This window comes from Amblyomma americanum, chromosome 1, assembly GCF_052857255.1.
Source record: "Amblyomma americanum isolate KBUSLIRL-KWMA chromosome 1, ASM5285725v1, whole genome shotgun sequence".
NCBI lineage: Eukaryota > Metazoa > Arthropoda > Arachnida > Ixodida > Ixodidae > Amblyomma > Amblyomma americanum.
In genome coordinates, this window is record NC_135497.1 from 182,854,997 (window position 1) to 182,882,060 (window position 27,064).

The 27,064-nt window shown below is 41.3% G+C and overlaps 2 protein-coding genes across 2 annotated transcripts in view; one reads left to right on the forward strand and one right to left on the reverse strand.

Moving 5' to 3' along the window:
• Window positions 1–760: 760 nt before the first annotated feature.
• Window positions 761–2,725, forward strand: LOC144115060 (uncharacterized). Its single transcript, XM_077649195.1, has one exon. It carries the CDS (start codon window positions 761–763, stop codon window positions 2,723–2,725), a length of 1,965 nt encoding a protein of 654 aa, XP_077505321.1.
• A 2,866-nt stretch (window positions 2,726–5,591) lies between these two features.
• The window catches only part of LOC144114319 (large neutral amino acids transporter small subunit 1-like), a 42,429-nt gene continuing 20,956 nt past the window's right edge, over window positions 5,592–27,064 (reverse strand). The window contains exons 7-12 of the mRNA XM_077647973.1: window positions 23,983–24,106; window positions 21,117–21,220; window positions 19,488–19,584; window positions 16,933–17,082; window positions 12,115–12,289; window positions 5,592–8,302 (exon numbers count right to left, since the gene is read on the reverse strand). Of these exons, the coding sequence (XP_077504099.1) occupies window positions 8,238–8,302; window positions 12,115–12,289; window positions 16,933–17,082; window positions 19,488–19,584; window positions 21,117–21,220; window positions 23,983–24,106 (715 nt within the window). The 3' untranslated portion in view covers window positions 5,592–8,237. The remainder of the gene's footprint in view (window positions 8,303–12,114; window positions 12,290–16,932; window positions 17,083–19,487; window positions 19,585–21,116; window positions 21,221–23,982; window positions 24,107–27,064) is intronic.

The following is a 27,064-nucleotide window of genomic DNA, read 5'->3' on the forward strand; positions in this document are numbered from 1 at the left end:
CAAACGAGACACCTGAGGCAGACAGGCACCTACTCAAATTATGGGATCAGCGCGCGAAACTCGTTCGTCGTTGGAAAACCAAAAAGTTGAACTGCCAACTTCGAACCCGCATAGTCGAGCTCACGGAAGAGGCACAAACGTACGCCACGCAACTCTCGCATCAGAACTGGCAACAGTTCTGCGAGTCTCTGCGAGGCACTTTGGGCACGTCTCGGACATGGGCAATTCTCAGAAACTTGATAGACCCAACCAAGTCCAAGTCCGAAGGGACCCGTACACTCAAGCGGATTTCCCACCTGTTCCCGGGTGACGACGCAGCTCTTCTCGCAGCGCTCCGCGACAGATACATAGGAAGTGCGACTACAACACCTAGCACGATTACCTACCAGGGCAGCCCAAATCGAGCTTTGGACGCCCCCATAATGACGGCAGAAGTATACGCTGCGGCGCGATCCTGCGTTCGTAATACGGCGGCAGGTGCGGACAAAATCACCAACGCCATAATACGCAACCTCGGCAAGGACCAAATTCAGGATCTAACTCAGTACATTAACGATGAGCTCTGGGAAATGAATATCATCCCTCAAGAGTGGAAACACTCCGAAATCATCGTCATCCCAAAGCCGGGGAAGCTGCCCACACTTGAGGCGCTCCGCTCCGCCCCATCTCGCTCACGTCGTGTCTGGGCAAGCTCTACGAGAGGGTGATCCAAACTCGTCTGCAGAACTATATCGAAGACAACAACCTCTTCCCTCCTTCCATGATCGGCTTCCGATCCGGGCTATCTACTCAAGACGCCTTCCTTCTACTCAAGGAGGAGGTACTGGCGCACGTTCCCAGCGGAGGGGAGCAGCACCTTGTGATGGCCCTTGATCTCAAAGGTGCCTTCGACAACGTGTCTCACGATGCCATCCTCAGAGAACTGAACAACCTAAATTGTGGGGAACGCATCTTTCACTACGTCCAAAATTTCCTATCGAACAGAACAGCTACGATCGGCATAGGAGGTACACGGTGGGACCCCCAGGACATGCCGCACAAAGGCACGCCTCAAGGTTCGATCATCTCCCCTCTCCTTTTCAACATCGCGATGGTTGGCGTGGCCAGAAGCCTTCAAACTGTACCGAACATCGGATTTACACTGTACGCCGACGACATAACTATCTGTACTACTAAAGGCTCTCTGGCGACGAAAGAAGAAACTCTGCAGCAAGCTGCTACCTGCGTCGAGGACACGGCCTCCCAGTGCGGACTGCGCTGTGCGCCGGAAAAGTCAGAGATCATCCGCATAGAAGGACGTAACTACAAGTCTCCAGGAGACATTCAGGTCCTCCTACACGGCGTCCCCGTCCGAGAGACCCGACATATACGCATCCTTGGCTTATGGCTCCAGAGTAATCGAAAAGCCACCCACGCTATCAAGCTGTTATCCACCATAACACAGCAAGTCGCCAAAATGATCAGAAGAGTGGCACGCAACCGGACAGGCATGCGCGAGGAGGACACGCTACGCCTCGTCCAAGCACTTGTGGTGAACCGCGTTTCTAACGGCCTACCGTACCTGCAATTAACTAGACAAGAACTAACCAAAGTCAATGCCATGTTACGTACTGCGTACAAATATGCGCTGGGCATTCCTATCTACACTTCAAACGCCGAACTAGAGGCCCTCGGCCTCTCTAACTCATTCGAGGAGATCCAGAAGGCTGTTCTCCTCTCGCAACGTGCACGCCTCCTTCGCACGGACACCGGAAGGCAAACTCTGGAGCGGGTGGGCTACCCGGCAGACGTCCAGATAATACAGAGCACGACCAACCTCCCAACAACATATCGCTCGCGGGTGCACATCTCCCCGATTCCCAAAAACATGTTGAGCGGAGCCGGGTCGGGCAGACGCTCAGCCAGAATAGATTACTTGAAGCGGACAGCGGCACGCAGCCCCCACACGGTGTACGTCGACGCGGCAACACACAGCGAGGTCGCGCGGGCGACGGCAGTTGCGGTGAACTCCTCCCACAACGAGGTTGTCAGCGCCTCCTTGAAGCACACGACGATCACGGGAGCAGAGGTGGCAGCAATCCTGCTGGCGATCCAGTATGGCGACGCCCGCAACCAGGGTGTACACGTTATGACCGACTCCCTAGCAGTCTGTCGGCTCCTACTTGCAGGCAGAATACCCAAAAAGCTGTTGGGCATAGTAACCAACTCTATGAGCGCCCATTCCTCCCTAAGACATCAGATAACGTGGGTGCCAGGTCACGCGGGATTAGAGGGCAACGAGGTCGCAGACGCACTAGCTCGAGGACATACCAACCGAGCGGGCTCCAACCCCGCCTCAAGCTTTCTCCCCGAAGTTCCCTTCACCTACAACACACGACTCCACTTCCTAAGAACACAACGACAGCACTTCCCCCCTCCACATAAGAAGCTTAACGCTCAGGAAGCTTGGGACTGGAGGCAACTCCAGACATATACTTTCCCCAATCTCTATAAATACAGCATCATTTTCCTCGAGCGCTACAGAGGCGAATGCCCGTGGTGCGAAGACCGGCCCGATGCATACCACATTACATGGGGATGTAAGGGCCCGAAACCCCCGGACATCACAACACATAGAACGAAGGAGCAATGGGAGACCTCTCTGCTCAGCTCGGAGCTTGCTCAGCAGCGCACACTCGTTGCGCAGGCTAGAGCGGCGGCCAAGGCCAGTGGAGTCTTGAAATGAAGACACCACCCATTGTATATTTCTCCTAGTGTCTTTTATTTTCCTTGTGAATAAAGTTTTCTACTACTACCGCAGGAGACGGCGAGAGCAGAAACGCACCTCGCTGGAAAAAAGAAAAATGCAAGCCAAGGGGGCCAGCGAAATGCGGAGGAGGAAAGAAAGGTACAGACGACAATTGATGGAGAGAGAGAAGCAGGAGACAGGAAAAAAGTCAAGGGAGAACGAGAGACGAAGCGCGAGGGAGGAGCGGAGCGGTTGCGCTAACACGTAAAACAAAAGACAAAAACCAAGTGCACACAGAGAGGAAGTGAGCGAGAACCGGCGAGCCAAAAGAGAAGACAAAGAAAAGCTCAACAGAAAGAGTGAAGCGGGAGACAGAAGAGGAAGCGAGGGAAAGAGATGGCAGCGAGATGAGGGTGTGCGACTCACAAGAGAAACAACAAAAGACTCAACGCGCCGCCGCCACCTCCTCCTCCTTCCTCGTCAGCCGTTTCCCACCGGCTTTCCGCCACCCTTCACCTCGCAGAAACGCCAGCACGAGAAAAACGCAGCGTCACCGTCAATCGATGCCCAGCATCATCACGATGGCCATCCTAGCTCCCTTACTGCTGCTGGCGTAAAACTGACACGCTCAACTCTGCCATGAAGGCACAAATATACAACGGGGACAACCTAACCAACCCAGATATCACAGCGTCGCGAGTGAATGCATCTTACTGTACCCGTTAGAGCAGTCATTATACAACCGAGTGAAAGTCGCAAGAAATTCGTGCCCAAAAATATTTGTTGCAGAAGTTTATTCCCTTCATTTGCCACATCCCAGAATGATTCACGTCTGCAAATGAAATTGCTCATCACAAACTCCCCCTCTCATTATATACAAGGCACCCTTGGTAGCAATGTGAATACAACTAAGCGAAGTACTGAAATCAAATGCATATGCCCTCGTTAAACCACGTTTTACGGCACACAGCACAATGCTACCGTGTGGTACCCGGCAGTACAACAAGACAGTGGTCATGCAGCCACGCACAAAACTTGCTCACCCAGAAATTTCCAACAGCAACAACAGCACACAAAGTGTGCTATCAAAAATAGAGTGCTCCCATGTGTCAGAAACAACAGCCTCTCATGCATGACAGCATTATCAAAACAGAAGGCACGCATCATTATGTACTAGAACACAGGGACAGACAGGGGCAGGAGAAACCAAGTAGGCAGGGAGTGTGATTCGCATGAACACACATCTTCCAGCATTGCTGAAAACTGCAAGGAGCTAAACTTGAAGCGCAGGAAATATTACAGCGAAAACTCTGCAGGCACTTGGCAAGGCTTATGAAGGCTCCAGCATGCCAACTAGCAAGTCATTCGGCAAGTGTTAAATACCTTTGGACAGTCTGTCTTGTTTACAGCAACAAGGAAACGCATTAGCGCGCAACAAAACACACGTGAAGTACTGTCCCACTGGATGCCATCGCAGCAGTATTCAGAATCCGCACCAGGGTCATGCGAGGTGTGCATGGAGGTGTGGGTGGCTGCTAAAAGCAAGTCACTGGAACGTGGAAAGCACCGCAACTATTTTGTATTCGCTGCCGCGCCACGCATTGGCCAGTTCTTCTCACGCGGCCATATCCCGGCAGAGTGCGTTTCCAGCGAACATGTGTGTTCGCAGCGGCTACGTTTCAGTGTGCATCGCTGGGCACAATTATTGCACTTCAGCCAGCTACGACTTGCTTGAGCCTGTGGCTGTCACGATGCAATCGGAAAACTTCCCCGTTTCCATTATGTTTTCTTGTACATTAACATTTGCACTGCAGAAGTGGGATTAGTTAAGGTTTTAAAAATGCCCTAATGCACCATAAAATTTGTGGAGGTGAAAGCAAGTGTCAAAACAAATTAAGTAACATGAAGTGCCAAACCAGAATCGAAGATACCGGCAGAAAGGCACAGCGGTGAAATGCAAACGAGAGGAAGGAAGAACAGGATGAGAAAAAAGGAAGGACAGGCATCCCGTGTTTCACCTTTGCCTCTATGCAAGCTGTGCCTCTCAATGTGTTACTAACTAGCGGAAAATTCGACCTTCCTCTGAATCGAACAATGTGCCAAGTGGCTGTTGAAACACTGACATAGCCCCTTTTTGTATTTCTAAAACAGGTACCACTCAAGTCTGCTTTATTCATAGAATGTCATTCTCATGCAAGATGCTGTGCACCCTTAATTGCCATCAGTTTAAAAGCAGTTACCTTTAAGCAGGTCAACTAAACTGCAAGGTACAGTCTGCAAGTGCCATTTTATCTGCAATAGGTAATGTGGCAGAAAAGCACAGGAGTAAAATCCCATGTTCCAGTTAAGCAGGAACATCAAGTCCAGTTCATGTTGGTGAAATAAGTCATAAATCGTTAGAATGTTTTACTCCCTGAAGTACATGCCAGTCCATGATAGTAATTATTTCAAATTAAAGTATTTTATTTCCATGCGTGCTGGGGGCATTATCAGATATGCTACTGGTTCAACAAGTACAGATTTGAAGTAAGATGTCACTTTAGATGTCTAATAAAAGCAATTCGCTGCATAGTACACAATAGGACTTAAAAGGAACTCATCCTTTTGCCTGCCTTGTCATTCATCAGTGGTACTATTCTCCACTATAACCACACAATAGAAAACTAGAGTTTCTGTGTGGATGTTTTTGTGCTTCCAATGTGTCAAGCTTGCCTTCATTTGCTGTGCTGAGACAAACCTGGCAACAACAACAAGAGTCCAACATAGCCTGGAGCTGTCTACTGATTGTGATACTTTCCAGGTTCCAGTGATAGCCATGCTCACACATTTTCAGCGAGCATGTAAAGAATGCTGGACACTCGAGCAATGTAAACTCAATTCAATTCGTATGAACAGTTACTCTTACCCATAAGGCAAGGACCACTTGAAATTATAAAAAGCAATACAAAACCAACACAACCTTGTTTTCACAAGCCACACATTTCACTTTGGCAACAGAGCTCAGGAAGCAAAAATCAAAATAAATTCACATTTGCATGGTCCCTTTGGATTTCATGTATCTTGTGCACACTAAATCTGAATATTTGACAGCACAGATGACATACGCATTCATAACTTCCAGCATAGATGGAAATTTACACCAACCTTTCATTTATAGTAAATATCACTGACAACTAGAAAAAAAAAAACAATGTCAAAATACGGCAGCATAACGCAAACACGTTGACAATCAACTACATCAAAACAAAATTTTTCGCATCTGCAAGTCAATAACTGCTCGTGGCAAACACTATCCAAATATTTAAAAGTACATACATCACCACAAGTTTACACAAACATGTCTAAATAAAAAGTTCTGAAATGTGGCCTCTCAGTTTTCAATATGTGGGCAGATGTTGCAGTTGACAGCCAACACACTCTCAATGCAAGGATTTTTATAATACAGGAACAGCCACAACGTAGTGTTCCCAATAAGAAGCGCGACTCACCATGCTACAGCAATCAGTCCACATGCACCACCGCACTCACAATGAACTAGAGGCTCTTAACAATACCTATTGAAAAACTGCAGTCCAATATCCGCGCATACCCAGTGGTCATACTCCAGAGATTAGCAGCTATGATATTTGCTGCCTGCAGCACCCTGAAACTTTTTATGCATGTCAAGACCAATGCCTTGTCCTTCATTTACCCACAGGAGATGGCGCCACAGGCTGCTAGACTTGAAATTTGCAACAGTGAGCTTCCCCAGTTTTGAACCACTGCACAATGCAACGTTTGGCGAAGTATTTAATAAACCTGAAATTATAACTGCCAAAACTCGCACAACAGCCCTTTTAAGTCTTCTGCAAAACATGAAAACCATTCCTCCATTTCAGAAATAAAGAACGGGAAAGTAAGAACTACACCACATACCTGTGCTAAACTTGTGAACAATTTTCTTTGGCTATGCAATGGAGGCTATGAGTGCGAGCTACCAGCTTGTAGGACTTCATTTGGTGTGCGAGCATGTCAAAGCCATCACATCATGCTCATGGCTTCCATTGCATAACCACAAAAAGTCATCCACGAGTAGATTTGGCTCGGTACAGATGATTTAGCACATCTACCCACACACACACGCTAGATTCCCATCCATGGCAACGTGTAAATTCTCAGTACTGAACACTGTGCAGTGGCTGGAAGCATCAACAGGTGCATCTATTTCACAAATGCCCCTCAGCCCACACATACATTTCAAGGTAACAGTTACGAGGGAACAATCATTGCGACCTTTCGATCACATTAAAACCAACGTTATGTCTGATTTTAATGCCCAGCAACAAAACACGAACTATGGCATAACTCAGTTCAGAAGAGCTAGCTTAAGTAACTGCTGTTATCTGGACAATTTGCTGCAACATTTGCACAGAAAAATTAACTGCTTCTGGTGACATTAATATTACTGTACCTGCTATTTATCTTAAGCCAAGAAAAAAAAGGCTTTTGAAAAGTATGTGGAAATGTGAACAAAACTATCTGGTACACACGTAGTTGCCACTTAATTTATTCCTATGAACTATATAAACACAGTGAAATATGTGTGACAGGATTGCATATTAGCCTAATTGCATTCGCGGCCACAAATTATTAACAGTACCATTACATTATGCACCTACATATAACAACGGCTCTGGCACCTACGAAAAAATTCATGGCCTCATAAGGAGCAACGCGAAAGAATTATTATAGTTAAGAAAAAAACACCTCGCGGATGTCACCAGACGGTCTAAATAGAATCAAGGTGAAATCACAAGCATAGGGCCCTATCTTTCCCCCATTTCCTTCAAATGAAATCTAATAATCTAGTCATATATACAAGCACACAATGAAGTGCCACCATGTAAACACTAACATCAGAAGCGCTCTGTCTTGAACTTAATATTTTCACATTACAATAATGTGAAACTTGCAAAAATGTCTTTTGGACACCTGAGCTTTTTTCAAACAGACCAACTTAAGTACAATAGACTATGACACAAAAAATGTTCTTTACAAATCTTCTTCACCTCAGATGCAACATTTCCAGCACCCTTCCATGCTGTCAACAAGCAATAACAAATGTATACTATATTAACTGAAGCACTAGAACTCCGAAATGCTGCATACAAAGTCAGAGACAAAATAAACAAATAAAAGAAAAAAGCTCTTACATCATCACTCACATTTTGCACATAACCAAATACAAGTCAAGGTAATGATTATAAGAAATAAAAAGCACTATTTGAAGTTCATTCCACTGGCATTTTTTTTTCTTCTACACTGAACCACATTCTGACAAACCATTGAATATATCATAGAATATAAAATATGTGTAAAAAGTGTTCATGCAAAGAGTTATGCTCTTCAAGACTAGCATAACATGTGCCTCATAAAGATGGTAATTTCAAGTAAGATGAGAACATGTTCCAAGTGATGAATGCATCTTTCCTGGAAATTCTTGCTCTGTAGAATGTGTGCTGTTATTCATTTATCCCACCTTGTCTTCTTGGGGTACACTGTACAATATTCTCTGCACATACTCTGTCACCACATCTGCAATCAGAGATATAATAAATGCTACATCATCACATTTTAAACACTGCAATACTTTTATTGAGAAGCCTTCTATATGCACTCCAAAACATCCAAGAACACAAACCTTAAGCATAAAGTTCTTTTGTAATGATGGTTGGCCACATCATTCTCATTTCAAAGAATTAGCCTCAAAGTTCCTCAGCCATATACCATGATTGTGACACCGCTTTTTTTATTTTGCTTGCAAGGCATGTTTAGGTTTAAGTAAATGTAGCTGACCTTCTCTTTAAAATATCACCATTCAGCAACATTATACATGGCATACAATGAGACTAGGTAACAGCCAGAAAAAGTATCTACTTTGGCAACTATCACAAGAGCCTTTCAAAGAGTGCAGTAAAGCCAGAATAAAACACAAACACTCATTAAGCCATACTTTTCTACTTTGCAGTGAGATATTACTTTCCAACAGCTTTATGAATATGTACTTCAGTAGATCCTTTGCCCAGAAACATGAATCATGCTAATTGTACACTGCAGCTAAAAGCACACATCAAATATTTTTTTTTTGTTCACATGCACTGTTTATGCTGCATTCCAGCCTGGCTGTACACAATTATCATTGGTTCTTTGTGCTGCAGATTCAGAGAAAAAAAAAAAAAAACTTGGCAAGAGTCCCGGCGGCATTTAATGTCAGCATATAACTACCAGGCCTAGCACCTACATCAGCAGGTTTATGTACCTTTCTCAAAGCCGTAGTTGCAGTTTCTATCCCCAAGTGTTTATATTTTAACAGTAATTGCTTCTACATTGATTTTTTTCTTTAAGAAAGCAACTTTTATCCTTGGTAAAATTTTAACCACAAATTGTAATCGCTATAATAGCATAAAAGCCCATAAGTATGCCAGCATCAATTACTAAACACTGCCTTTTTTTATGTCACGTTCAAGCCAAAAAGCCTCTCGTGTAAAACAGTAGTGCATTCTCTTCACACTTTGGCTGACATCTATATGTGCAAAATGAACAATTTTCTGCTTCAACCCACGCAACCAATATCTCATGTGTGACTTTAGATAAGCTCAAAAAGCAAAACAAGTCGCAGGGCTAGTTGGTGATGCATTTTTTCTACAAAAGTAATTCAGCACTACTTTTTTAAGCATATGGCTTACAATTTTAATTTCCTTGAGAATATTAAATGCAGCTACCTGACAAATTTGCTAAATAAGTCAGCTAGAATTCATTCTTTTAAAAACAAACAGGCGTCATGCAAAGGCAGACTACTGAAATTAAATGCACTGGTACTCTGGCTGACTATGTGAATAAGTAAAAATAATATTACGGAAAATACCAGTATACCACACGTAGACTACACATGTTTAAAGGTTCAAATTCTGGGTATTGAGTATTTTCTATAAGTGGGGACTATACAGCATTTTCGCCCAATATAGCACGAAAATCCCAAAGAGATTATATGCTTCGGGTGCAGATTATATGCCAGCTACGGACTATGTACCGGATGCAAACAATCTAGTGAATACAAATCTTTTCACGCAAAATTGTGCACTGCACACTATGCACTAGGTGCAGAATGTATACTGAAAATTAATACTACAAGTGTGAAAATTCTCATGGCCAAGCTCTGTATGGATGAGACTATGGGAAATTATGTTGGTGTTTTCGAAAAGCATTGTTTTTCCATGTCTTATTCTGTACTAAGTTTTCAACAAAACAATACAATATATTCACAAACATATATGCATTCCGACCTACTTATTAATGCAAAATAAACTTTAAGGAAATACTGCATCATGAAAATGATGCTGATTAATAAAACCTATCTTCAATATTTTAAGAATTTCATCCAGATGTATGCACTACCATATAGAAGTTAAAGATCACCAAAAACCATGTATTTGTTGTAGCTGTTATAGTTACTAGCAATTTTGCCGGAGTAGTTTACATCCCATTTCTCACATGCAATATGTCCAAGGAAAAAGAGAGAAAACATTACTAATTACTCAGGTTAGTATAAAATTGGATAAGTAGGTTCTTGAACAGACACAGTGCCTATGCACGTTGCCAAGCACATACAAACTTCATTCTTGACCACAATAAGGTAGTGAATACTAAAGTACATGATAAATGTCAAGTAGGCTCCAATGAAACTGACTTAATATGAAAACAATGCAAGAACCTTTTAACCTGCATTCATTTTCTAATGTTACAGACATTTGAACACAAATTCCCAGTAATATGATTCCTTTGTGCATAAAAACCTCCATCAATGCAGAGTATCATTTCTGTTGCATATCATTTCCACATAAGTTATGCTAGTAACGATTTTTACAGTTGCAGCACATTCTAAGAGAGTGAACATAAAGGCAGGCATCTTCAGTCAACTCATATTATCCAGTATCATCAAATGCAAATACTTTGTATACAATCATAAATGCAATATGTACACCTGAAAGCTTCACAAACAGAAAAATTTAGAGGCCTTTAGCAACTCAAATGCACTTCAAGAATTGCCAGTATGCAAAGTATTAGTGCTTGATTCTCAAGGATGCTTGTGAATCTCTCCATGCTCAGTTCTTGTTAAGGGTCATGAAGTATCTGGGCCATCAGTTTTTTTTTTTTGTTAACCAGCAGCTATTTTTATTTGCCACAGCATAGTGCAGCCACATATGAGTAAAGTTTGACAAAAGTTGTTAGTGAATACAAATCTATTGATAATTAATTTTCTGTCATCATAAAGCCTGAAAAAATATAGGCACTTACTATTTGTGCCAGTGCTAAACTTGAACTTCTGTTTTGCAGTAAAATCCAAGCCAATGCTTACATATTGCATGCACTCCACTATCTGCGGGCAGCTATAAGCTTGAACCCACCAGAAACAAACTAACAATACACCTTGCTAGTGGCACTGAGTCCTTTAAATTACGTCAGCAAAAAATTACACTGCAACTACTACTCTCACCTTTAAGAATATGAAGTTCCCTTGATATGGGCAAATGGTTTTTTGAGAGACTGATTCCATTAGTCTTCGTACCACATTATTCACCATGTCACAGACTTCATTGTTATTAACAATGCAATGACAACACCACATTTATCAACATAGGTTTTTCTATGTATTTCTTCAGAAAGAAAAGAGCCCTAAGTTCAGCATAATTCGTGTATATGCATAGCTGACCTCGTGGGCTCAGGAAAGCATATCCCACTCTGTCACACCGTTTTATTATTCATAGTTCCTGTGCTCACTAACACGTATCAGATAAGACCTGTAAAATGTTCTGGTAATATTTTGACTGGGAACAAACTTGCTTGCAATAAAAAAACTTCAGCAGCCTTTTCAGTACAATTCTGCAAACTTGTAAGACTGAACACAGTGTGGAACATTCATTCTACTTTAAAGGAAAAGGAGGCCACATATGATAGCTAGGGTATTCAAAAAATGTGCGTTTGGCTCAGATATCTTTTTCAGGCACCAGTTAATGTTATCATCAAGCACTTGCTCCTGGCTGCAAAAATAAGACATTTGCAACAAAAACATGCCAGCAAATGTCTAAAGTTTTCCCATACAACAATCAATATTTTTCAGGATTGAAATCAATTCCACCTGCTTCTCGCCTGCTCTGTGCTCTGCGAAGTTACTTCTAGTGGTTACAACAATTCAGCATAATAGTTTGCCTGGCATAGTGACATGCACTTTAACAAAACGTATTTAAAATGCCGAAGTTTTACTACACAGCCTAATGGCCTACTGTGCATCTCTTTCCCAGAACAACGCCATCTTCCCTGTACCCAAATTAGAGAAGGTGGACACTCACAAATTGTTTTCCTGTATGCAAGAGGTTTATCCTTCCAGTAGATGGTGAGAAAGTAAACTGGAATTCCAGAAAGCATTATGCCTGCACCAATGGATGTTTCTAGGGGCTGGCTGGAGAAAGGCAGCACCACGAGGAACAGCGAGATGAGGAACACCACCGGCAGAATAATGTTCACCTGCATGGCGAAAGTTGTCAGTAAATCACGCCCAAAACAGAGAACAAAAATATTTGCAAATAAACACACACAAAAAGATTGGTGCCACTGCTGAGCAAATTCACTTTAAGAAATTCTCTAAAGAAGCTCCTGTATACTATAGAGGCTATCTTCTCCATCTGCTAGTACTTCCTCTTCATCCTCCTATTCTTCCAGGATCACCTGGATGACAGGAATAACCTACCCTCCAACCTATGCGGCCATGTATTCATGTACACTAAGCATAGTCATATATACATAAAGCCCTTCATTTTTGGGTTTAATTTTTCCGGAATTCAGGGGGTAAAAATCAGGCGATGTTTTTTAAACTTCAAATCTGGAAACAAATCACGTTATTCAGTCAAAATTTCCATAATTTGGGCTCTTTTGGGGCTTTTTTGCAGCAAAAGACAATTCACCATTAGCGCTTGTTTTTGTGTGGGACAAAAAATGCCCTTGTTATTGGTCAGTATTCCCAGACAGCATCGAAATGGCAGGTTACCTTGAAAAACTACTTACCAAACCAGATTTTTTTCCTCAAGTATTACGATTAATTCTTCGCGTTCAATAACAATCTCCAAAGCAGTATTTCCACATGGGTGCAAGACCTGCCTGTTTTACATACTGAGAAAATAGTCACTCAATATCACAGTGGCCATTTTAAATATGCAAGAGCCCAGGAGGAGGGTGTCATTAGCCTGCATACTGTTTGATACAATCATGTCAAGAATAAGAAGTGCTAAGAGCGGTTTAAATCAACATTTGAATAAAAACAACCCTCTGCAATGAGCATATGATATCCGCTTATTTCCATACAGTGTCTTCAGCTTTGTGCACTGAAAAATGTATGTTCTCTAGATGCTTTCACAGATGCACTTAATGAGCCCCTCATCTTTCTGCTTCTATGTGAAATCGAAATCTGTTCGGGGTGAGCTGAGACTTGGGACAGTTATAAGGGTGAGCTCTGCAGCGCAGATGCAACAGTGTTGCCACAAAGTGCAAATGCAAAAGTGTTGTGAAATGCAGATGCAAAAGTGGGTTAAAATTTGACATGAACGACTGGAGAGATGCTATGCATCTTTTCGGTAGCCCCTAAGCTGCAGAAGAAACTGTAGGAATACAAGATTATAAACTAAAAAGAAGAGCTGAAAGTTCCTACTTCATGAAACATTTTTTTTTTACTTCCATTAATGCTTACAAGTGCACAAATAGTGCACCATTTAGTTAAATTTTTTTCTGAGAGAGTAAACAACCAATTCACATCATAATTATGTGCTTCACATAAATGAAATGCAACTTGCCTGTCATATTCCCGAGGAAATGGTGAAAAAAGCTACATAAGCATACATAGGTAAAATGCTGCATAGGCACACTGCTTAAGAAGGATGTTCTTATGTAGAATAGTGAACAACTGTCGAGTAAAAAATTGCACACATGAATGTCATGCTTATTTATTAGTTCTTTGTGCTATATGCAGTTGGATAGGTCCATCCATCGTGGTTTATCAGTTGAAGGCCACAGCAGTGCCGAAACACTAAAGAGCTCAAAAGTAGCTCATGGACCTTGTGCGTGCATTGCTAATCCATTCTACCATCTATCAAATGACAATGCTATACATCAATGCGATGTATTTTGGATCAATGATGGTGCAAAAACAGGCGCTATCACATTCGGGAGTGGGTTTCATCAACCAATTTTCTTTTTAAATCAACTAAACCCAATTGAACATACCATAATAGAATCTAAAATCCAATTAAGATTATTCAGATTTGTTTCAATTGCTACTTGCAACTGAAAAACAAGCTTATTAAAAAGGCAAGCAATAGGTCGTCAAGGTCAAATCAGATTTTTTAGATTTATTCATTCCTCACCTCTATGGTGAGCTGTACATCCGTTAAATAATGTACATTTGTATAAACATTCCCAGGACATCAACAACTAAGCCCCAAAGTAGACCTTCAATTTTTCTCTCAAGTTGATGAGGTGGATACCTATCAGGTACCTCAGCAGATCTACCAAAAAAAAATTTAAAGTTGTCTAGTATCATGTGCTCCCGTTCTGCTGAAATAAAATTTTTCTAAAAAAAGGTGCTATACCTTAAGAAATAGACATGTAGACTGAATCAGTCTGTTGCAGGTATGTTTATGGTTTGCAGGGAGAGAGCATCATATGCACCATCATGTTCCAAATATTTACTGTAGCCGAATTCTGACACTAAAATTTCAGTCTTGATTCTGAAGAGCCAGAAGCAAAATACACACTATTCATAGGTATCAGTATGGGTTGGTATTGGTATGCAAAATTTACCCTGAAGCAACACATCGGCTATTTGGGACGCCGTAGTAAAGGGCTCCAGATAAATTTAGAGCACCTGGGGTTCTTTAATGTGCGCCAACATCGCACAGTACACGGGCGTTTTTGCATTTTGCCTCCATTAAAATGCATGGCTAGGATTCAATCCTGTGACTTTGGGATCAGCAGCCAAACAGCAGAGCCAGTGAGCCACCACGCCTACATCATAGTAGGTATCCAACATGGAACCTACATGACACTGACGTGCTATGCTGTAATTACCTCAGTTGAATAGTATCACAACGATGGCAATTTTAACAGGTCAGCAGTTAAAAGCAAGGTGAGAAATGTGGACTTCAGTATCAAAATAACTTATTCATTTTAGCTGTTACTTATTGGTTATGCTTTTCGAAAGTAACTGTGAAAAGCACAGTAGGCATATGCTGTCCCTGAGGTAATGAAAGGAGTTAGTCCTAGTTCTCTGAACTACTACACACTTTCTATTTTGCAAAGAGCATACCTATTTATTGCGAGAGCATTACTCGGCTCATTGCGCGAAAACGCCGCCATCATCAGAAACCCCAGTCCAAACACAGCGCGCAAATGATGTCATCACCCCTCCTGGAGCAATAGGCCACCATCATCCCCACTGCCACATACCTGAAAGCAAGATTGAGGTGTCCACTGACCCTGGGAGCCAGTTATGCGCCTTTCCTTTCCTCAATCATAAATGGAGTCTAAACCTTCCACTTGTTTTGAAAAAAAGGAAAGGCACATAACTTTCTCAATATATAGGTGGATGCCACCCCCTACTCACAGCCCGACTGAGGTGTCCACTAATCCAGTTAGCCAGTCACATTTGCTCTCAAATTTACACAAGAATTGCTTAGGTGCCCCCATAATTTTTAATGGCTATTCAAGTGCCTTTGTTCATATATATATAACATGCTTACTTTCACCTCAGTATAAAAGAGTGCACCTTTCAATCTTTTTTGCGTATATTATAAATGGTGCAGTATCCACCACAACTCAGCAGGCACAAAATTCTGTAGCTAAGTAATAGTCCATTGGCTCAATTTCTGGTCATCGGGCCACATTTTAATAGGAGAAATTTGAAATCACTGGAGTAATGACATGTTGGTGCACAGTGAAAAAATATTAGATAGTCGAAGTAAATCCGGAGCCCTCTATTTTGGCATGCATTAGAGTCTGGTTGCAGTGCAACATGTAAATATGCATTAATATTAAAGAAACAGTGTAGCAATGTGACCTTTGCTACAGAGTGCAAATTGGCTGAACAACTGAGAAAGCAATAGTGAAATAGCAAGTGATTCGGCATAAATAACCATCAATGGCAGTATATAGTACAAGGAATGTCCCTAAGGAACCGGAATATGAAAAAGAGGGTTTATTTTAGAGCTTATGGGGGTTTAACATCCCAAAGTGACTTCGGCTATGAGAGACGCCGTAGTGAAGGGCTCCGAAAATTTCGACTACCTGGGGTTCTTTAACGTGCACTGACAATCGCACAGTACACGGGACTCTAGAATTTCGCCTCTATCGAAATTCGACCGCCGCGGCCCGGATCGAACTCATGTCTTTCGTGTCAGCAGCCAAGCACCATAACCATTGAGCCACCGTGGAGGCTAATACAAAAAAAGAATAACTGCCTTTAACAACTTAAGTGCATGGTTACACACTAAGCTCAATGTGCAGTTGAGGGTCAGTTTTGTAACCACAGTGGCCAAATGATTTTTTTTATATACGAGAAATTAGGACATCTCAATTATTCAAACCGCTTTATTGTTACCATGGTGTAGCCCAAGCTACACTACTACACAAAATTTCAGTCCCATTCAGAAGACAAATCATATACAAAACTGTGTATAACTGAGGCAAATATAGCATATGGCAGAAAATAATGAGAAATGAAAATGAATTGCTAGGTTTTGTAATGCCATCTAATATTTCACTGCCCATACTTAAAAAATGTAATTTTTTAAGACTTTGAGGCACCTGTGCAGTTACCGCCGATTACTTCCACCTCTGCCTCTTAAATGATCAACCACTCCTAGATCACTAGTAGATGGGATCATTCAGATACTGAAGGAACAAGCATTAAGCAGACTTGTTGCAAAGTAACCGAATAGGATTCTAACCTACATACAGCTTTTGAACCACTAAAACCTTTGTGTATAGCTCAACAGTTTAAATAAAACATTATAAAGCTGCACCATTCTGCACACTTCTGATAAAAATAGCCATAATTTAAGAACAGTATGTGAACTGAACCCTCAGTACACCGAAAATTGTATTCAAAGGAATTTTCATACCTTAATTGGTCGTTTTGTATTAGGCTGCTTTATCCGAAGCCACAGAAGCCCACCCACAGACAGCATGATGAACATGGCCTCACTAAAGGCAGTGTACGTGATGAGAGCAAACACATTAGTGTTTGTCAGGTACAGCAGGCTGAGAAGGCACTGAAAATGTGAGGGAAAAAAATGTAGATTCCTTATAAAGAGTGCAAATCAGTAATAGCTTCCTTGTAATTTTTTTTCCAAAATTCAAGATATACTGTTATTGAACATTATATAGTAAGCAGAGCAAAGCAACCAGTGCATGGAACTTTTTACACAAAAATTTCAACATTAGCAAGCAAAATCTCAAGCTGGAGTTGTTCACATACGCTAACATATTCCAATTTCAATGGTACGATAACAAACATGGCTGAAACAATAAAAAAGTACAGCATAGTCCTGCAATAGTTTCTGTTGAACCTTGTGCTTCTATACTGGGTTTCAAAAAGAGTGATGGTACCGTATTTACTCGCGTATAACCCGCCCATGCGTGTGACCCGCACCCTTAACTTCGAACTCCACGAAAAAAAAAAGAAGAAACCTCGCGTACAACCCGTACGTTTACCTGAGAAAAAAAATGAGCACTACAAAGATACAACTGCACACTCAGTGATCATTTCGTTTTCAGAACATTTATTCAAACGACCACCACCACGTCACTGGTTAACCGGTTCTCAATCGTCGCCGCTCTCACTGCTGCCATCCAAGGCTTCATTGCCACTCTCAAAGACGTAACGTCCTCGGAACCCTTCAAGGCACTGATGGCATATCTTTTAAAACTTTTGTGCACCAAGTTGGCCAGTATCGCTTTCCACGCATCCACGATCCACTGGCACCGCAATGGAATATTGGGCCTTCGCACGCGTCCCGTCGGTGGGAGGCCGTAAAGGCCGTCAGCCATCCACTGGGCATACAGCCGCTTCACGTGTGCCTTGAACTGCTTATTCACGCACACGTGAAGTGGCCGTAGCATGGACGTCATGCCGCCAGGTATTATAACGAGGTCGGTGCCGGTCTCGGCAAGGCGAGCCTTCACCGCATCAGTGCAGTGGCCTCGGAAGGAATCCAGTATAAGCATCAAGCATCCAGTACGAGCAGCAGCTCTGTTGGCGATTTCTTCAGCAGTGGCTATAATCTTTAACTTCTCTTTCGCTGTGAAACACTGTTTCTGAGTCGCACTCATGACGTCAAAACAAAGCAGGCAAACAGTGGAAACTGGGGTGTAGTACACAAAACAGGACCTGACACAAGGCTCAACAACGCTGGCTGAAGAAAACGTGGCCAATGGTGTGGGGAAGAATAAACAGACTATGAATGTGGATTTGGCTATGCCTTTCGTTTGACCCTCATCGGCTTGACAAGAGTCGATGACTATGGGGATGACGGACTACACGGGGGAGGCCGCCGTGCATTCCAGTGAACCCGACCCCACCCCCCAAAGCAAAAATTCATAGATAACCCACACCCCTACTTTTTAAACGCATTTTTTTTTTTCAAAGTTTGGTGCGGGTTGTACGCAAGTAAATACGGTATGTCACAGCTGGAAAAATTAGTTATGGCTAAAGCAGTACAGTTAAAACTTATCACTCGTAGCTTGAAGCCATTTTTTTTGTAACTCTTGTGACCAGTTCACCAGTACAGAAAAAGGAGTAAAGACACCTAATTTTTAGGTGTGTGCTTTCTTCTTTGTAATGATGCATAAGGCATTAGTATAGATGAATTACCATGTGGTATTTGCCTACAAACGCAAAATAATTTACAATCGAATTTCTCTCACATGCTGTTTCGGTTTCAACGGCCAAACGGTGGCTGCATGCGACTTCAAAGTTGTGTTTGAGTCACGCGAGGCATGAAAAAATTGCGATATGATCGCCACATCATCAGTTTAATTCACTACGACGCTAAATCAAGCTTGCCTCAATAGCTGGAATGAAAACAAATGAAGAAGCAGTGATTAAACTGCAATTTTTAATGCCTCACATGACCTCAACGTAACTTCGACATCACAGAGCGGTTTAAACCGGAACAGCATGAGAGAAAAATTCGGTTACAAATTAATCGGCAGTCGGTGAATACCACATGGTGATCCACGTATAGTAATGTCTTATGGCATCCCTCTAAAGAAGAAAACATGCTACCAAAATGAGGTATCTATACTCCTTTATTACAAAGCAACAATAACACAGCAGTAATCAGGGCAAATGGCTAAAATAGCAAAAACAAATACAACCAGCAGTGAACACTATGACTTGTATTGGATATGCATACCAAAATCCATCATGAAAAAGATTCCAGTACAGGGCTTCAAATATATCAGTCATTTGAAACTGACCATTAGTATGCAAGCCTCAAGCAGGTTAGAATTGTGAGAGTTACAGTAGCCAGTACTTGTCAGGAACACATGAAAAGAACTCAGAATAAAGTTGTTGAGTATGCGAACATTATTATGCAGTGTTATTATATTTTGCAGTGTTGAAAACCTTAAGTGAAATCATTAGGAAGCATGCGACATCTAACTTTACACTTACCAAAAAGACTAGGCTGGGAGCTGGTGTAAAATGAGTCATGTTGATCATGGCGAGACAACTAGGCAGGTGTCCCTGTCTTGCGCCAACAAAAAATAGGCTGTAAGGAAGGAGTAAGCTACAGTCAGTCATACAAAAAGGAGAACAATAGCAATAGTACAGCAAATTCAATGCAAGATAACTTTTCGTAGAGAAAGTCATAACACTCCACTATCCCACACTATTCCTTTAAAATAGTTTGGTTTATGGTTTGGTTTATGGGGGTTTAACGTCACAAAGCGACTGAGGCTATGAGAGACGCCGTAGTGAAGGGCTCCGGAAATTTCGACCACCTGGAGTTCTTTAACATGCACCGACATCACACAGCACACGGGCCTCTAGAATTTCGCCTCCATCGAAATTCCACCGCCGCGGCCGAGATCGAACCCCCGTCTTTCGGGCCAGCAGCCGAGCGCCGTAACCACTCAGCCACCGCGGCGGCTATTCATTTAAAATAAAAGGAAATGGAAACACCAGAGTTGTAGCATAGCTATAAGAAGAATGTTCCAATCATAGTAAAGCAAAGTAAATTAGTCCCAGTACCATAGTGAAAAGTCAGAAGGAATAAAAAGACACAATATAATATACGAGTTCACCATTGTGGCGAATGAAATAACTCTCATAATACCATACAAGCCTGCCTTCTGCAGCTCAATTATCACAAGTATCGGGTACAGCAAGGGTTTTTTTATTACCAGGTGACGAGCCATAACTAGGCTACAACAGCTGCCATATATCGCATGTTTGCAATTATAGTGCCAGAATAGTCTGTGGCTATGAAGCCTGCTTCTTTGTTGAGAGCCCTTACTGACTCCGCTAATAAGCGCTGCTTAAAGTTTCTTTATATAATGTACATGCCACAAATGTCCAAGAAAAAAAAAGCTTATGCATTAAACTTGCAAAGTTGCGTCAATAACCTTGGTAGTGTGGCAGTATAAGTCAACTGAGTGAATAACTCTGAAGCTAGCTGCACGCAAACACCGAAACCCACAAAGCTGCCAACCACATGTTGAAAACCCAGAAAACCAAAATTATTATGTTAAGGCACAAATCGCACGGCTTTGTGATGATATCACAGTCACCATACAAACATGCTAGGAAATTTTGTTGTCCAGATCCATAGTACAATGTGCATAAAAATAAAAATTTAAACTTTAAATAAAATCCAAAGGCTCCTATCTGTTTTACTTTAAAAAAAAAGGTCCATATTGACAATCGGCCTGCATTTTTGTAGCATGCAGGGCATCAGCGCAAGAGAAAAAAAACAAAAAAGTAACATGCAGGACAATGGGGACTAACAACAGCTTTACAGACATGAACAATGTATATAAAGGCAATATAACGAAAAACAGAAAAGGCTTTAAAAAATGTCATTTTCTGTACCTAAGTTTTGTGAAATTCTTTTTGACTGTCAAAGAAAAATATATACGCTGCTGCTCATGTTAGTAAAACTGTTATTCAGCAACATCCTGTATTACTGCCACATGTGCAGCGTTCCTTTGAAGCTGATGTTTTTCACTATAAGTACCAAGCAGCTCAGTTTACACCCATCTTACATTTTTATAGCCTCTTTCCATACACAATTTCACCCACCGGGATGATGCGAAAATTCCACCATTGAGGCCGCCAAATGTAGACAGTGCCACAGAGACCGGCATGATCCACGACACCACACCAAGAACCTTTTCTTCAAATGTCTGCAATGCAAACAGTAGGTCCAATAATAAGAATAAACCTACAAAGTTGAAGTTAACGTATGTACAAGGCAAAACGTGATGCACTTATAGCTTTTCTTGTCACAACCATGCACTGGCTTATGTATAACCACATTGTTATGGAATATGCATTAAAAACAAGGTACCTTGACAGCTGCATTTTTTTACATATACTAATGATAATCCCATGAATCACATCTAAAAGGCATTCCACAAATACTTGTGGCAGTTATGAAAAGTGAATATGGTGAGAATTTTTGGAACAATTTTTTCGCACACATCTGCTCAACTCTTGGCATACCATGCTCACTGCCCATCATTGGCCCGTTAACAATGGATGCAAACGCCAATTTCAAATGCTTTCGCACGATTCCTGGACATGCTGATCCATCTGCCTTGAGGCTAGAAAACTACAGTTTCATTTCCTCTTTGTTCTGTCTTTTTTTGGCATAGCAGCACCTTTTGAACCACTTGAGAAACAGCAGTGTGGAAGTATTTAGCGAGGTTTTTTAACAGCGATTTGTTCTGAACGTATCTTTGCATGTATGTCCACGTACTTGACACAAACAGTCAGCAGATGTGAACTAACGCCGCAGTGAACCTAAGTCCAATATGCATTTTTATGCATCTTTTATTTCAGTGATTAGTGACGACAGAGCTAGTCATGTACATGACTTAGCGTCAATTAACATAAGATAATTGTGCATGGCCGTTAGGGCAACAGGAATGTCCACGTAACGAACGTTGCAAATAGCATTCTTCTTCGAAGTCAGTATAAATAAGAGTAATAAGAGCAATTTAGAGTGCGCTTCAGACGTACCTACGTAGTAGAGCTCGAGACAATTTCTACAACTATGCTGGTTTCAAGCTCCATGCACACCGCTGGCAGAAACTGATGAACTGATGAAAGTATGGCAGAAACTGATGAAGCGGGTTTTCTTGCCTCATTTGCATGTGTATTTATGCTGCAAAGGGCAGCTGCCCGCCCTTTACAGTTAGAGCTGTACTGCACAAATCTGAGCAAACAAAATCTGCAGTTCTAAAAAAAAAAAAGGCCGCCACCATCTGGAAGACGAAGTAACGAGTGTTAGCTTTATTGGCCACGCGTAAAAACGAAAGTCTTCCGCATCCAGTGGGGCCAGTGAAGAAAACCCTGAGCGGTTCGGAAAAGTTTCCACTTAGCGGAGCGATCGACGCCTAGTGCCATCTATCAGAGATTACGATGCACGTCTACCCTTTGTCAAGTTACACACCCTAAGTCCCAAACGGAATTTGCTGCGTTTGGGGCGGTCAAGGTGGGCCTAGAATTCGGCTTGCGGTGCGATATGGTAACGCTTTAATTAGTAATTGCATGTATACAATGTTTACCTAATTTTTAATTATGGTTTTATTTCTATACAAACACCCATAGGGTTTTATTTGCCTACCAAATTAGGTACGCAACTGCCCCCGGATGGGTGCCCCTTGTCGGAGAATATATAGCGGAACGAATGCATACATTATACATGGCGCTTCAAGTCTCAATGCAAGATGTGCTGTTTTCTAGTTGCTGCCACAGATGGCACTGTGATCTCAGTGTGATAGCGGACCCCACGAAATCTCTAAACAAGATGAGTAAGAGCTAACGCAATTAAAAGCATGAGCACTAAACCTAACGAAATCCCACTGGTTGTCTCTAGAGGGTTCTAAATATAGAGCATACTGATCTTGAGTCTATAGGCTTCACATAACCAGCCACTCTCAAAAAATAAAACTTTCTTAACGAGTTCTTGCAAAGAAGTTTTCTAGATCTTTTTTGGTGGAGCACTAGCAGGCATATAACACCTCTTTTTGCTCCATTGTCTGCAGAACATCTGAAAATAGATTTCTTCTAGACATTACCATATACTTTTGTAGACGTTTGTTACACGTTGCGTAGCCCTTCCTGTATTTCGTGGGAATGCAGTTATTTTTCCTACCTCGGGGGTAAGAGTAATATGTTTCTCTGAAAAATGCTTCCCCATGCATAAGGTAGCCAACTAGACATTATCCTGATTAACCTTCCTTTATGCCCTTTTCCTTTCTTCCATTTATTTTCATGTACAAGGATTTCTGCTGGTTTCTAAAAACTGCATATCACATTTTTCCCCTTCACAGCTGTTCCCTTCTTGCAAGATAGCTACTTAACACAACGAGCAGTACATAGCACACATGGTGAACTCTATTAATGCAATCAAATCACAAGTTCCCCCCTTTTTTTCAGTAATGAAATTATTAGTAGCTATACCCAGCCATACCAAGCTCACAAAAAATAATCAACCAATATAGCACTCAATTCAATATGAATGTTCTACGGTATATGGAGCCACAAAGATGCTTTGAAAATCCTAAGTACAAAGGATAATTTCAACGTAGCATCGAGGCTTGGTTTAATAAAATTCAACAGCACGAGAAACTGCATGCACTTAATGCTTATACTATACAGCAAATTTAAACAAAGCACTTCTTAGGAAAAGTTATTTGCAGGTAGTACTACATGCAGTGCGCATCAAATTTGAGCTACCATACTTTAATTCTAGCTCATGTGGCAGCCTTCTCACAATACAGTAATCAAGCACGCAATTATCAGCAGACATTTATAAGGAGTCAAAATATTTTTCAGAATATGTGCCATTTTTCATTAACTTAGCAAGTAAATGCAGGAGTAAGCTAAGAAATATGATGAACTTCACTTCAACAAGTTGCTTCGGATGAACTGCACTTACCACAGCCACTGCATTTGCCGACTGAACTTCGTCAGCAGTGAGGACCACAAAGTATGAAATATTGGCAAGAAGATAGATGATTGTCACCATGGGTAATGAAATGTAGATGGCAAATGGCAAGTTCCTGAAGAAAGAACACACATATAAGCATAGAACAAGGTATAGTCATGCAATAACAATAACAAGCTCTTCAAGTTCTAAGGCAGTACTTGAGCTAGAGGGGTACAACCGCCTTAAACCCTACAACTGACTTAAACCTTACAAATGCCTTAAACCCTACAAATGCCTTAAACCCTACAAATGCCTTAAACCCTACAAAAGCCTTAAACCTACAATTGCCCTAAACCTACAATTGCCTTAAACCTACAGTTGCCTTAAACCTACTTGCAAAGTTTCCACAAAAAGGAGGAGAGCGCAATAGAGTGAGCCCCGCTGAAAAGTTTAAGGGCTACACAACACTTGGCCTGCTAGATGATAGCCGAGTCATGATCAAGAAACAGTATCTTGGTACCCGGTGCTTTCCAGAGCACTCATGTAGCATAATTTGCCTAGCACTGAGATGTTGCTTTCAAAAGAGCACTAGCATGCATAACTGTAGCCACGTCTGTCCCAGAACTTTGAAGTGTACTATCCTCTTCATAAAATTTGTACACAATGTACTGATGTGAAGTCCACAAGTATCCACTGTTGTCACATATTCAGGTGTGCACCTTAGGGTAGCTGTCTCACGGACAGAATTATTTTGTAACTGAAATGCACTGAATTTAAACAGGAAGTCAAAGTTGCCACAAAAATAAAACAAAAGCACTTGAATAAGCAGCCATAGTGAGCAATATTTTGTAGATGTCATTGCTTAGTGCTAATATTCATGTTGTACCACACTAATTCTCTTTACAAACAAACTCAGGAATATAGCCACCAATTTCGCTCTTGGCAAGTATAGCATGTAACAAGTAACCCTGATGCAAGTAATACAATTTTCGTAAACAAATGTACTCCTTCCTAAAACCACCTAAAAACAGAAGTGAAGGAAGACCCCCCCCAACAGCCCTAATGTATAAAACAGCAACTGCTTACACAACACAACAGCATGAAAAAGTGTTAATGGAAGATACTGCCAGTGTATGTGACTGTGCGTCAAGTTGTGCTTACTTTACTTTTACTGTTTGCATATACCCAATGACATGAAAAGTAATATAAATATATTTTAACAGGCAACACCAATATTAAACTACTCTGCAAACTTCAAGAAAGGATGTCACTAGCATGTTCAATGAAGACGTACAATAACACAATGTTAGTTAACAAACATAGAAACAGAACTAAGGTGGAAATTTCTGAATAAATTATTTCGTGGCCTCATGCACTCAAGTGTATGTGCCTTATCTTGACATAACCTAAAAACTTGGGCAACGAAATTTCATTCATTAGTCTTGAAATATCAACACTAATGGTAATCGTGGATTTCTGACTCACAATAGCATGAAAAAACTAGCAGCACATGCCAAGTACTGACGTGCAATGCTTGTGCACGCTTACCAAGAAAAAAAAGGCAAATGCCAACAACGAGGCACTATTTGGTAGTGTATGTGACACTATACCCAAGCTATCACTGCTGAGTCACTGCTGCTACGGGCGTACATTTCCACTAACTGAATGAACGATATGGATCCCAGCATGTTTCAATGACATTCCTCACATAAGGTTACATTTACAGACTGTACAAGTGTCACATATCCATTGCACTTAACAGCCTCTTCTAAAGAAGCAAACTGCAACAATTATAAAAAGATGCTCAACAGCATAATATTAATCAGACATCACTACCCATCTAAATATTCCGTATCTATGAGCGATACAAAAAAAACAAGATGACATGGCAAGAAAAGATCATCGCATCAAAGAATAAGTCATGATCTATTAGAGAGCATAACACACAAATAAAAATAAACACCTGAAGACAAGAGCATTTATAACTAATGCAAGGTTTCTTTATTTTTCTTTTATATTTGACTCCTTGCAGCAAAGTTTGATTTTTATGCAAGTCCTGCACATTTAGTTTTGATTGGCAAACACTCTGTGCATGTTTGTGGCATGGGCAGAGGCTGATTCCCGATTACTTTCATTTGCCCACAATGCATACTATTTTCACTATCGCCTAACCCTGTAACCACCGATCCCAATTTCTTTCAGATCTACAAGATACCTCTAAAACACTAATATGAGGCAACTTGATCAGCTTATTATAAAAATAAATTGGGATGTGATAACTACAAGAACCATGACATGCCTGATATTGCTCAAATGACAAGTGGCCCAGACATATGTGCACATGGATCAATTTCTCTGACTGCTGTGTAGCAGAAACAGCACAAGCTGTGCAACCTCCAAGGAAACGAAAACTATAGCATTTTTTACAATGCTAATCTACAGCACCCATACTATTTCCGATCACTGGTGCAATGTTGCTATCAACCTCACACATTCATCAGTTATGCATAACTGATCCAACCATCTACCTCATAATGCATAAACTTCAGGTGCTTCACAACCAATTGAATTTGAGATGTAAGAGCCCACATATCTAATATACATTGCATGAATATACTATATAAGAATGGATGTGCCATTCACAAACTATAAATCATAATTTGCATGCATGTCAGATTCTTTTGTTATTTTCTATAAAAATTATAAGAGAATATTTATCGGCTTAATACAGATCTTAAATAGCTGCATCAGGCCTTGTGTATCATGTCAGTTTTACTGTTTTTTTGGTTGCAAAGTCACCTATATCATACTAATCAGTCTTGTAGATCTGTTAGATTCATGAGAAACCCTGCTATACAATCTACAAACAGACTGATTAGAGTTGTGTAAAAAGGGAAAGCATCATATATTTATGCGTGGATAGCTGCTACTTTTGAGTTTAGTTTCGTTCAGAGAGAAATCATAATCTTCGGCTAACTGAGCATACTAGGAAAGCCTGAAAAATTGTACTGAATACCAAACATACAAACATCAACAAAATTAAGTTAAATAACTTTGGTAATCAACAGTTCTCTGCTAGCACTGATGGATA